Raw genomic sequence first — 14133 nt, forward strand, 5'->3', positions numbered from 1 at the left:
TAAGTTTATCACAAATATAGGAAGTATCATTATATTCAGGAAATAGTTAAGATAATTTGCTAGGACCAAAGCAGGACATAGACTGAAAACAGAAGTGACTTACCTCTTTTAGTTGATCAGCACTCCCCCATGATGCAGAACGCTGATGTGATCTCTTTTCTGTGCCTTCTTCTACCCAACAGCTAGGTGTCTTTAAAAAAATAAGTAAAATAAAAAATAAAGAATTTTGCCTCTATCCTTAATTTCACAGCAAATCAAACATATTTCAAAATCTTAGCACATACCAATTAAAGGGTTATACTGAATACTAGAATGCCTTAAAAGCTAAGATTTTCATGACCCTGTGAAATGTTTATTATTCTGAATTAGATATGATCAATCTACGATGTCTCTGAGTAATGTTACTCAAAACATTTGGTTGTTTACATCAACATTAAATTTATCAAATTCAAAGAGAATTGTGAAATATGCATATTGGTGTTTTTAAAGAGAATAGGCAAACTAATTATGAAATGTTATGTTTACTAAAGAGAAGTAAGATTAACAGAACGTGTTTAGAAGCAGTGGGGTTACAGATGACCTACATGTCAAATATTTAGTTAGGTAAAGGGTTGAATGTACTACTCTTTCTATACTCAGGAAAGAGTGTGTTAATAATAGTATCCTTTTTTGAAAAACATCAAGCATCTTTATATAAAAATATAAAGTTACTATAAAAATAGAAAAAGTTATTATAAAGATAAACAAGATTAAGCTAAACTGACTGTAATTTAAAACAATGCATCTTAAAGAAAACCTGAGTTACATGGCATAAAACAGAATTGCTTTTACCTAAAACTTCATTTTCAGTGATTTAACCTATAACAGACACTACATCCAAACATAACACAAAACACTAAGTGCCAAATAGTAAGATCATTTAGTAGTTGTATTAAAAATTTTAAAATATTGAACTACCATCCTTAATATATGAGAAGACTCTTAGTGTAATGCAACTTAGGGAAAGTTAAAACCACTATTTTAAGACAGATATAGGGTAATGATTATCATATATAAATACTGGGTTAGCCAAAAAGTTCATTGGGGTTTTTCTGTAACATCTTAGGGAAAAAACCCAAACGAACTTTTTGGCCAACCCAATATAAATATATATTGCTTCAAAAATTATTTTTATTACATACAGAAAAGTTCATCATTCATATTGAGGCTGCACCTGTGACTTTACATAATACACAACTTATGAAGAAGCCATCAGTTCTATACAATTCAAAATGCTTGTGGACAAAGTTTTAAATAATTACCACCTCTTAAAAGTAATGATGCTGCAAAATAAAACCAATAACAATTGAATGCTAGTTGAATAAAAATACACATAAACTGCTTAAACAGTTCAAATACTAAAGTGAAACTAGTCATAATACTGAGTAAAATATTTTATTCAGTTGGTAATTGCAAAGATAAGAGGTATTAATATATAAACTGCTTGCAAATAATTATTTAGTTATTAAATTTTCCTAATCTCAGTCCTAGATAAGAAAAACTACTCTGAAAATAATCCCCCAAGTAGTCATATCTTTAATAATTTATGCTAAAATTATTCAATTATGACTTTGTTTTAGTCAAACTTTTATTTTGAGAATTTATATCCCTTAATACTTTTACCTTTCTACCAAGCAGAGGCATTGCTCTCATCAAAAATCAAATGATTAAGGATCACAATGTTTAAAACTCAAAAGCATATTCACAGAAAATGAATAAAATTTCTGGCATGTTCCATAATTAACAAAAACATTTATAACACTATTTTCATTTTGTATGGCTCTAACTTTTTCAAAGGAAATTTACATAAACTGTATCTCCAACTTAGAGTTAAATCAGTAGCCACAAAAATTCTGCAAATGCCTTAATACTGCCAAGCACACCAATGGCAAATGAAACTAAATCTGAGGTCTCTCATTTCAGAGTATCTTCTTTCTTCCTATTGTCATTCTTTTTTTAAAATTGAATGTGAAAACCTATTTGATTATTTCAGAATGTAGTATTGGTTATACAAAAGAAATACATAAAAACTAACTACAAAAGAATATTTATGTTCCTGAAATCTATCTAGTAAAATATAGTTTTTTTAAAAGTACAAAACCACTGGAAGAATCCTCTCAGTCTTGTGGCTATAAAATTACATGCATATAAATTGTTTAAGTATATTCATCATAGTTTCAACTTTTCCAAAAAATACTCCCCAAAGAAAAATTTCATTTTAATTGCACATATATATAATTATATTCTAAAGACTGCATTGTCCAAAACAAAAGCTATTAGCCACATGTAATAATTTAAATTTAAATTAATGAAAATAAAATAAAACAAAAAATTCGGTTCTTTAATCTCATTAGCACGTTTCAAATACTCAATAACCACATGTGGCTAGAGGCTATGGGCTGCCATATAGAACAGCACAGATACAGCACATTTCCACCACTGCATAAAGTTCTATTGAGAACAGTGTTTTATACACTTAATCATTGATTTTAATTTTTTTTATTAGTCATCAATTTTATACACATTAATGTATACATGTCAATCCTAATTGTCCAATTCAGCACACCACCATCCCCACCCCACCGTGGTTTTCCCCCCTTGGTGTCCATACGCTTGTTCTCTACATCCAGGTCATCTGTACCATTTTTCTAGGTTCCACATACATGCGTTAATATACGATGTTTGTTTTTCTCTTTCTGACTTACTTCACTCTGTACGACAGTCTCTAGATCCATCCACATCTCAACAAATGACTCAATTTCTTTCTTTTTTTATGGCTCAGTAATATTCCATTGTATATATGTGCCACAACTTCTTTACCCATTCGTCTGTCAATGGGCATTTCGGTTGCTTCCATGACCTGGTTATTGTAAATAGTGCTGCAATGAACATTGGGGTGCATGTGTCTTTTTGAATTATGGTTTTCTCAGGGTATATGCCCAGTAGTGGGATTGCTGGATCATATGGTAATTCTACTTTTACTTTTTTAAGGAACCTCCATACTTTTCTCCATAGTGGCTGTATCAATTTACATTCTGACCAACAGTGCATGAGGGTTCCCTTTTCTCCACACCCTATCCAGCACTTGTTGTTTGTAGATTTTCTGATGATGCCCATTCTAACTGGTGTGAAGTGATACCTCATTGTAGTTTTGATTTGCATTTCTCTAATAATTAGTGATGTTGAGCAGCTTTTCATGTGCTTCTTGGACATCTGTATGTCTTCTTTGGAGAAATGTCTATTTAGGTCTTCTGCCCATTTTTGGATTGGGTTGTTTGTTTCTTTAATATTGAGCTGCATGACCCGTTTATATATTTTGGAGATTAATCCTTTGTCCATTGATTCGTTTGCAAATACTTTCTCCCATTCTGAGGGTTGTCTTTTCGTCTTGTTTATGGTTTCCTTTGCTGTGAAAAAGCTTTGGAGTTTCATTAGGTCCCATTTGTTTATTTTTGTTTTTATTTCCATTATTCTAGGAGATGGATCAAAAAAGACCTTGCTGTGATTTATGTCAAAGAGTGTTCTGCCTATGTTTTCCTCTAAGAGTTTTATAGTGTCCGGCCTTACATTTATGTCTCTAATCCATTTTGAGTTTATTTTTGTGTATGGTGTTAGGGAGTGTTCTAATTTCATTCTTCTATATGTAGCTGTCCAGTTTTCCCAGCACCACTTATTGAAGAGACTGTCCCTTCTCCATTGTATATCCTTGCCTCCTTTGTCATAGATTAGTTGACCATAGGTGCGTGGGTTTATCTCTGGGCTTTCTGTCTTCTTCCATTGATCTATGTTTCTGTTTTTGTGCCAGTACCATATTGTCTTGATTACTGTAGCTTTGTAGTATAGTCTGAAGTCAGGAAGTCTGATTCCTCCAGCTCCGTTTTTTCCCCTCAAGACTGCTTTGGCTGTTCGGGGTCTTTTGTGTCTCCATACAAATTTTAAGACAATTTGTTCTAGTTCTGTAAAAAATGCCATTGGTAATTTGATAGGGATTGCATTGAATCTGTAGATTGCTTTGGGTAGTAGAGTCATTTCACAATATTGATTCTTCCAATCCAAGAACATGGTATATCTCTCGATCTGTTGGTATAATCTTTAATTTCTTTCATCAGTGTCTTATAGTTTTCTGCATATAGGTCTTTTGTTTCCCTAGGTAGGTTTATTCCTAGGTATTTTATTCTTTTTGTTGCAATGGTAAATGGGAGTGTTTCAATAATTTCTCTTTCAGATTTTTCATCATTAGTGTATAGGAATGCAAGAGACTTCTGTGCATTAATTTTGTATCCTGCAACTTTACCAAATTCATTGATTAGCTCTAGCAATTTCCTGGTGGCATTTTTAGGATCCTCTGTGTATAGTATCATGTCATCTACAAACAGTGACAGTTTTACTTTTTCTTTTCCAATTTGTATTCCTTTTATTTCTTTTTCTTCTCTGATTGCCATGGCTAGGACTTCCAAAACTATGTTGAATAATAGTGTTGAGAGTGGTGGTGAGAGTGGACATCCTTGTCTCATTCCTGATCTTAGAGGAAATGCTTTCAGTTTTTCACCATTGAGAATGATGTTTGCTGTGGGTTTGTTGTATATGGCCTTTATTATGTTGAGATAGGTTCTCTCTATGCCCAGTTTCTGGAGTTTTTATCATAAATGGGTATTGAATTGTGTCAAAAGTTTTTTCTGCATCTACTGAGATGATCATATGGTTTTTAATCTTCAATTTGTTAATATGGTTTATCACATTGATTGATTTGCCTATATTGAAGAATCTTTACATCCCTGGGATAAATCCCCTTAATCATGGTGTATGATCCTTTTAATGTGTTCTTGGATTCTGTTTGCTAGTATTTTGTTGAGGGTTTTTCCATCTATATTCATCAGTGATATTGTTCTGTAATTTTCTTTTTTTTGTAGTGTCTTTGTCTGGTTTTGGTATCAGGGTGATGGTGGCCTCATAGAATGAGTTTGCGAGTGTTCCTTCCTCTGCAATTTTTGGAAGAGTTTGAGAAGGATGGTTGTTAGCTCTTCTCTAAATGTTTGACAGAATTCACCTGTGAAGCCATCTGGTCCTGGACTTTTGTTTGTTGGAAGATTTTTAATCACAGTTTCAATCTCATTACTTGTTATTGGCCTGTTCATATTTTGTTTCTTCCTGGTTCAGTCTTGGAAGGTTATACCTTTCTAAGGATTTATCCATTTCTTCCAGGTCGTCCATTTTATTGGCATAGAGTTGCTTGTAGTCGTCTCTTAGGATGCTTTGTATTTCTGCGGTGTCTGTTGTAACTTCTCCTTTTTCATTTCTAATTTGATTGATTTGAGTCATCTCCCTCTTTTTCTTGATGAGTCTGGCTAATGGCTTATCAATTTTGGTTATCTTCTCAAAGAACCACCTTTTAGTTTTATTGATCTTTGCTACTGTTTTCTTTGTTTCTATTGCATTGAATTCTGCTCTGATCTTTATGATTTCTTTCCTTCTGCTAACTTTGGGTTTTGTTTGTTCTTCTTTCTCTAGTTCCTTTAGGTGTAAGGTTAGATTGTTTACTTGAGATTTTTCTTGTTTCTTGAGGTAGGCTTGTATAGCTATAAACTTCCCTCTTAGAACTGCTTTTGCTGCATCCCATAGGTTTTGCATCGTCGTGTTTTCATTGTCATTTGTCTCTAGGTATTTTTTGATTTCCTCCTTGACTTCTTCAGTGATCTCTTGGTTATTTAGTAACATATTGTTTAGCCTCCATGTGTTTGTTTTTTACGTTTTTTCCCCTGTAATTCATTTCTAATCTCATAGTGTTGTGGTCAGAAAAGATGCTGGATATGATTTCAATTTTCTTAAATTTACTGAGGCTTGATTTGTGACCCAAGATGTGATCTACCCTGGAGAATGTTCCATGCACACTTGAGAGGAAAGTGTAATCTGCGGTTTTTGGATGGAATGTCCTATAAATATCAATTAAATCTATCTGGTCTATTGTGTCATTTAAAGCTTCTGTTTCCTTATTTATTTTCATTTTGGATGATCTGTCCATTGGTGTAAGTGAGGTGTTAAAGTCCCCAACTACTATTGTGTTACTGTCGATTTCCCCTTTTATAGCTGTTAGCAGTTGCCTTATGTATTGAGGTGCTCCTATGCTGGGTGCATATATATTTATAATTGTTATATTGTCTTTTTGGATTGATCCCTTGATCATTATGTAGTGTCCTTCCTTGTCTCTTGTAACATTCTTTATTTTAAAGTCTATTTTATCTGATATGAGTATAGCTACTCCAGGTTTCTTTTGATTTCCATTTGCATGGAATATCTTTTTCCATCCCCTCACTTTCAGTCTGTATGTGTCCCTAGGTCTGAAGTGGGTCTCTTGTAGACAGCATATAGATGGGTCTTCTTTTTGTATCCATTCAGCAAGCCTGTGTGTTTTGGTTGGGGCATTTAATCCATTCACGTTTAAGGTAATTATCGATATGTATGTTCCTATTACCATTTTCTTAATTGTTTTGGGTTTGTTTTTGTAGATCCTTTTCTTCTCTTGTGTTTCCCACTTAGAGAAGTTCCTTTAGCATTTGTTTTAGAGCTGGTTTGGTGGTGCTGAATTCTCTTAGCTTTTGCTTGTCTGTAGGTGCTGAATTCTCTTAGCTTTTGCTTGTCTGTAAAGCTTTTGATGTCTCCATCGAATCTGAATGAGATCCTTGCCTGGTAGAGTAATCTTCATTGTAGTTCTTCCCTGCCATCACTTTAAGTATATCATGCCACTCCCTTCTGGTTTGTAGAGTTTCTGCTTAGAAAACAGCTGTTAACCTTATGGGAGTTCCCTTGTACATTATTTGTCATTTTCCCTTGCTGCTTTCAATAATTTTTGTTTGTCTTTAATTTTTGTCAATTTGATTACTATGTGTGTCAGCACGTTTCTCCTTGGGCTTATCCTGTATGGGACTCTCTGAGCTTCCTGGACTTAGGTGGCTATTTCCTTTCCCATGTTAGGGAAATTTTTGACTACAATCTCTACAAATATTTTCTCTGGTCCTTTCTCTGTTTTCTTTCTGGGACCCCTATAATGCAAATGTTGTTGTGTTTAATGTTGTCCCAGAGGTCTCTTAGGCTGTCTTCATTTCTTTTCATTCTTTTTTTTTATTCTGTTCTGCAGCAGTGAATTCCACCATTCTGTATTCCAGGTCACTTATCCATTCTTCTGCCTCAGTTATTCTGCTATTGATTCCTTCTAGTTTAGTTTTCATTTCAGTTATTTTATTGTTCATCTCTGTTTGTTCTTTAATTCTTCTAGGTCTTTGTTAAACATTTCTTGCATCTTCTCGATCTTTGCCTCCATTCTTTTTCCGAGGTCCTGGATCACCTTCACTATCATTATTCTGAATTCTTTTTCTGGAAGGTTGCCTATCTCCACTTCATTTAGTTGTTTTTCTGGGGTTTTATCTTGTTCCCTCATCTGGTACATAGTCCTCTGCCTTTTCATCTTGTCTGTCTTTCTGTGAATATGGTTTTTGTTCCACAGGCTGCAGGATTGTATTTCTTCTTGCTTCTGCTCTCTGCCCTCTGGTTGATGAGGCTATCTAAGAGGCTTGATGTAATCATTGATTTTAAACAAATTATTTTAGTCAAAGCAAAACCAAAGATGGCTACTTGGTCTTCAAATCTATTTAAAGCTCAAGCTTGTGAAGTTACAGAGGATGAATTAATTTGTATCCAGTTTGTTAAATCTGAGTATTTGAGAAATGTTTTACCATTTAAATTAGGAAAACACCACCACAGAGTAGCAAAAGTTCTTTTCTTTCATATCAGCAAGTGATTCCTTCCAACTGGCCTGTTATTCTGTCCATTAATCTAGAGTAGAATTTTATGAGTGGTGCTACTTATAACACTGGGTATTAGTTCCTGGGTATTAGTGAAAAATATATGAAGAAGAATTCCATGGTCAAATAAATTTGGAAAATATTACATTCTGTACTCCTTTACTCAATGTACAATGCAATTAGCATTTCAAAACTCAAATATACAATACACACACAAATACTTTTTTAAAAACCTGCTTTTCTTTTTCTTACTGATATGACCCCAGAACACTCATTTTATGTGTATTAACATCCTCCACAGACAGCTTGGAAAGAAGTGTAATCTTCAGTAATTGGTATTGTATAAAATAGCTTGCTCTTCAGCCACCATACTTAAGGGGATTCTTCCTTTCTAGCTGCCTCCATTTAAACTACCAGGGAAGAGAAAATGAACCTTTCATATACTTGAGTAATGCAGAACCAAAGTCTATCTCTAAGACTGCTGACAGAAAGGTGTTTGGCTAAAAAAAGTCCCCTCTATATGGGAAGGATACCTATAGGTGGAAGAAGCCATTTTTTAATTTTCACCTCTCAGAATCATCCAAAGTCCAGCCCGTGAAGCTTCTTCTCCAACCCCCGGGCCCATCCTCCTAGCTCTGGTTTCCTGGGTGACAAATGCTTCTTCTCTGAGTGAAATAAACAGAAAACAGTCCTACTGCACAGGACTACACACTTGTTTTTACGACTGTTTTTAAATAGAGCAATTTTTGGTTCATAGCCAAACTGAGAGGACATTACAGAGATTTCCCATATATCCCTCACCCCGACACATGCACAGCCATCCCCCACCAGAGTGGTACGTTTGTTACAACTGATGAACCTACACTGACACATCATTATCACCAGAGTCCATAGTTTACATTAGGGTTCACTCTTGGTGTTGTGTGTTCTATGGGTTTAGACAAATGTATAATGACATATATCCATCATTATAGTACCATACATAGTATTTTCACTGCCCTAAAAATCCTCTGTGCTCTGCCTATTCATTCCTCACCATCTCCAAACCCCTGACAAGCACTGATCTTTTTACTCTTTCCATAGTTTTGCCTTTTCCAGAATGTCAGGTAGTTGGAACCATACAGTAGGTTGCCTTTTCAGAGTCACTTCTTTCACTTAGTAATATACATTTAAGGTCCCTCCATGTCTTCTTGGTGCAAATAATATACTGCTGTCTGGATGTACCACACTTTATTCATCCATTCACCTACTGAAGGACATCTTGGTTGCTTGCAAGTTTGGCAATTATGAATAAAGCTGCTATACATATTTGTATGCAGGTTTTTGTGTGAACATAAGTTTTCAACTCCTTTGGGTAAGTACCAAGGAACATGAATGCTGGACTGTAAGGTACGAGTATGTTTAGTTTTGTAAGAAACTGCCAAACCATCTTCCAAATTGGCGGTACCACTTCCTATTCCCACCAGGAACATACAACAGTTCTTGTTGCTCTGCATTCTGGTCAGCATCTGGTATTGCCAGTGTACTGGATTTTGGCCATTCTAACAGATGTATAGAGGTATCTCGTTTTAACTGGCATTTCCCTGATGACATATAACGTGGAACATCTTTTCATATACTTGTTTGCAATGCGTATATCGTCTTTAGTGAGGTGCCTGTTAGGAGGTCTTTGGCCCATTTTTTAATCAGGTTGTTTGTTTTCTTATTGTTGAGTTTTAAGAGTTGTTTACATATTTTGGATACGAGTCCTTTATCAGATGTGAACAGTGGGTGCTTTTGTTATTTATATCTTTATTCACAGACTAGCAAGGGCAAATATGCTTTCCTGCTTTATCAATTTCAGAACGGGTCAAACTAACCCCTAGCAAGAAAATATTCTTTTTCAACATGCAAGAGCTTAGAGTCAGTTCCAAAAAACCCCACAAAACAAAAAAACTAATCATGTCATAAAATTCTCTTAATCTTATTTAAAACTTACTTAAATCCTATGTAAAACTTTAAAATCTATTTTTTGTATGGTTCACCCTTAGCCTTGAAATTTATTATAGTTTATAATCTATTACGGAAATATGATTACTGACTGCTAATTATTTTATTGTACTTACATAGATGATCCTTAAGGTACTGATAAAGCTGGCAATAAAGAAACAGAATTACGTGAAAAACCAATGATAATTAAATTAATAATTAAGATTAGAGTCTGATTTTAAGTTACAGAAAAGTTTTAAAAATAGATAATGACAAACCCTTCATTGTTTACAACTATGTCTTTTAGAGTTTACAACTGTCTTTTAGAGATTTGATTTTCTTTTGACTAATAAATTTTTTTTTAACTTTTTAAAAACTTTTAACTTAAAAGATTGTCTTGAAAAGACTATCCTGATTAAAAAGGAGCACAAAAAACTGAGATTCTTTTTTTTTTTTAAAGACTTTGATGTGGACCTTTTTTTTTTTAAAGTATTTATTGAATTTGTTACAGTATTGCTCCTGTTTTATGTTTTGGTTTTTTGGCCCTGAGGCATGTGGGATCTTAGCTCCCCGACCAGGGATCAAACCGACACCCCCTGCATTGGAAGGCAAAGTCTTAACCACTGGACTGCCAGGGAACTCCCTGTGATTCTAATATTATGCTTTGCTTTTCTGGTAACAGTATATAAGTATATATAGTTTTATAACCAGATATAAACATAAATAGCCTCTTCACTAGTTAACAAGGAGTAAAGAAAAGGAAGAGTTCAGCTGAAAAAAGCTTTAGGAATTCAGTGATAGCAGTTACACACTCAAAGTTTTTCATCATGCTCCAGCTATATACTAACTTATGTGCTCATTTTGTTAGATCACTTTGAAAGTGCAGTCCCTGGATGAGCAGCATCAGCATCATCTGAGAACAAGTTAGAAATGCAAATTCTCAGGCTCAATAGCAGAATTACCAAATCTGGTATTCTTAGATAAAGCCCAGCAATCTGTGTTCTAAGAAGCTGACCATATACTCACTCATTTTTCTTATAGGCTAATAACCATTTACAAGTATAATATCAATTTGCATATAATTACATCTTTGGAAATTAACATAAACTAATGTAAATATTGTTTGGAGCCATGTAGAAAGTTATATTGCTAGAGAGAAATTTCTCTTTACCAAGGAACATTAAACAGTAGTCTCCAGCAAGGACTAAGATATGCCTGAATATTTAAGTAAAATTTATAAAATCCATGTCTATTTAGGCCTTAAAAGTGTTCAACACACAACTGAATGGAAGTCTATGAAGTAATGGTTTGTGATTTTCTAGATTATTAATGAGGGAGCTTATTCAGAAGAGTTAAGAAGCTATATTTCTGTTTCCAGATCTCAAGGTGAGGGGGAGGGAGGGTGTTGGTGGTAAATCTCTGGATTGCAATTTTTAAAAATAAGAAATACCACAGAAATCAACTATTGCATCTGTGCTAGACATGATAAAAGTATTTGCCTTACTCTATAAGAAATGTTAATTTGAGAAAAAGCAATCATAAATGTGTCCCAAATCTTAAGAATATTCATAGTAAATCTATTTCTAAGAATTAACCTAAGATGTACACCAAAAGAAGCATTGGAAATAAATGTCTATCAATAGAGAAAAGAAAAATTGTGGCACATTCTTATAATACAAAAAACCACAGTACATGGACTGTAATCCCACTTTAGTAAGCAAGTACACACAAAGAGAAAAAGACTTTAAAGAGATATTTCAAAATATAAATGGTGGTAAGAATTCTAGATAATTCTACAGTAAATCCTTTTTTTTTTTTCCAGCTGAGAAAGATGAAGATTAAAAAAAAGAAAGTCATGTTTAGGAATACTTAATGGCATGAGTAAATGTTATGATTTATTAAAATCATAAAAAATAAATAATAAAATCATATTTACTACCTGCAGTATCATCTGAACTCTATTTTTAAAATGGTCTGTAATTTTTAAATTTTTATTTTTTAAATGCAGATAATCAAAATATAAGAGGATATGCATCAAAATGTTAAAAATGGCTGTCTGGATATTAGAATTATAAACAATTTATTTTGAGATTTTTGGTATTTTCCAAATCTTCTGCAGTGACTCCTGTTTCAAATTTAGAAGCAGGATTTTTTAAAAATGAGAAAGATAGCTATGTAATAGAATCAGTAAGTGGGGTTGTATATCTACTCTGAGAAAGCCCAACATAGAATTACAAAAATTCTAACTTTAGCTGCAAACCTCAAATCTATCTTGGAAGACAGGTTACATGTAAGCTAAGATGTTAGTATACATCACATAAAATATTTTTCCCTAGTCAGCATTTCCTTTGACTAGGGGTTGGGGTTCTCTCACAGCTGCAAGTGCCTGTATGTAGTTTATCACTGGCTATGGGAATGGAATTGGAGACTTTAGAAAAGCTGAAATATTTAAGTGTTTAGAGCAACTGAAAACTGAAGGTAACTGAACTATCCAACACCTAGAAATATTAGTGGAAAGTTATTGATGAGAATATTGACAGGAAATTATAATTCAGTTTGGATATGTCTTTCATGTTGTACTTTAATTCTATGGAGGAAAAAATATCTATAAAAATGTTTTCCTGAAAAAGTTAAACATAGAGCTACGATATGATCCAGCAATTCCTAGAGAAATGAAAACATATGTAAACACAAAAACTTGTGTGCAAAGGCTCATAGCAGTTCACCAACTCATGAATGTACAAATAAACTGTAGTATGTCCATACCATGAAATATTATTTGGCATTACAAAGGAATGAAGTACTGATACCATGCTACCACATGGATGAAACTTAAAAATACTATACTAAATGAAAAAAGGCAGAAACCAAAGGTTACAAATTGTATGAGTCCATTGATATGAAATGTTCAGAAAATGCAAATGTAGACTGGCAGAAGGTAGACTACTGGGTGCCTATGGCTGAGGAAAAGAAGACTGGGGGGAAATAGTGAGTAACTGCTAATGGTTTCTTTTCGTAAAAACAGAAATATTCTAAAATTGATTATGGCAATGGTTGCACAATTATGAATATATTAAGAACCATGAATTGTACACTCTAAATAGATGAACTGTATGCTATATAAATTATATCTCAATAAAACTGTTATTAAAAATATTTATGCCAAAGAGGAAATTACAAATCAATCTCATTTTTCAATTTAAAAAAAGTCATGTATTGCTGAACCTGAAAGTCCCAAGCATTGTTTGCATTTTCTCAAAAATAATTGATATTTTCTGTCATGCTTTTCTTGCCAAGTTTCAAATCACACAGCGGCACTAGTCGAGTAATATAACAGAAAAGAGTAGGAGGCACTGTACATTAATAATCTACCCAGTCAGGTTTCTCAAGTCACTGTGAGATAACAAAGGAACTAATGTAACATAAAATAAAACTGTATATCAGAAATACTATTCTCTGGCTTCTTACAGAAACAGTTATTAAATTGACTCTTGACAGTTTCTGCTTTAACCAAAAGGAGATGGTACTATGAGGAATTAAAAGTATAAACAATATTTCCATTTATTATTCAGTATTTACACTTAATAATACCCATTCTGACAAGTTCTCTCACTATTATTGTGGATAAATTTAAAACCAAATGATGAGATCTAATTTTCAGTTTTTAGAGAGCATTAAAACATATTCATTCTTTTGTGCTATAATTTTTTAAATTACAATTTGCTTTGGTGGATGTGTTTCAGAAAACTGATTCCACTAGTAAAAAAAAATGAGAGTAATTTTACTTTTTCAAAAGTGATATTTCCAAACACTTTAAAAAAATACATTTAACAATTGCACTGGATTATAGCTGCCTCAGTATTATCCAAGAAATTACTTTTTATTGTCTCTTAATAGCTTTTAATGTTTCTTTAATCTCTCACACCTGACAGAAAATCAGCAACATAGGTGACTACTAGATATCTGCCAAAAATGTTTCCGTACCATTCTGAAGTCATAAAAACCAGTAGCGTTCAACTGATGATAGCATAAATATCATCAATGGGATACCTAAGTAATGAGAAGGGAGTAGGAGTTTCTGTAGCAATATAAGTCCACTGTCCCATACTTGGACCTATAAATCTAAAGTACCATTTCTTACTTGTAAGAATGTACAGTGGAAAACAATAGCTACTTCTGACTGAATGAACCCTAACCCACCAGAAAATGGTTAACCGTGTTTCAGAGCCCTATCATGCCCTGGAGTTAGCTGCATCACTTCTATGCCATTTCTTACCAATCCAGATTTAATGTTCATAATTGCATAATCAATTATTGATACCAGTAATAC

At 33.5% G+C, this 14133-nt stretch overlaps 1 protein-coding gene across 2 annotated transcripts in view; it reads right to left on the bottom strand.

Moving 5' to 3' along the window:
- The window catches only part of GLCCI1 (glucocorticoid induced 1), a gene marked incomplete at both ends in the record, with an annotated part of 119386 nt that overhangs the window by 55396 nt on the left and 49857 nt on the right, over nt 1–14133 (bottom strand). For both annotated transcript variants that reach the window (XM_079711581.1, XM_079711580.1), the window contains one exon: nt 104–190. In XM_079711581.1, the coding sequence (XP_079567707.1) occupies nt 104–190 (87 nt within the window). The remainder of the gene's footprint in view (nt 1–103; nt 191–14133) is intronic.

Source organism: Hyperoodon ampullatus (genome assembly GCF_949752795.1).
Source record: "Hyperoodon ampullatus genome assembly, chromosome: 9".
NCBI classification, from domain to species: Eukaryota; Metazoa; Chordata; class Mammalia; order Artiodactyla; family Ziphiidae; genus Hyperoodon; species Hyperoodon ampullatus.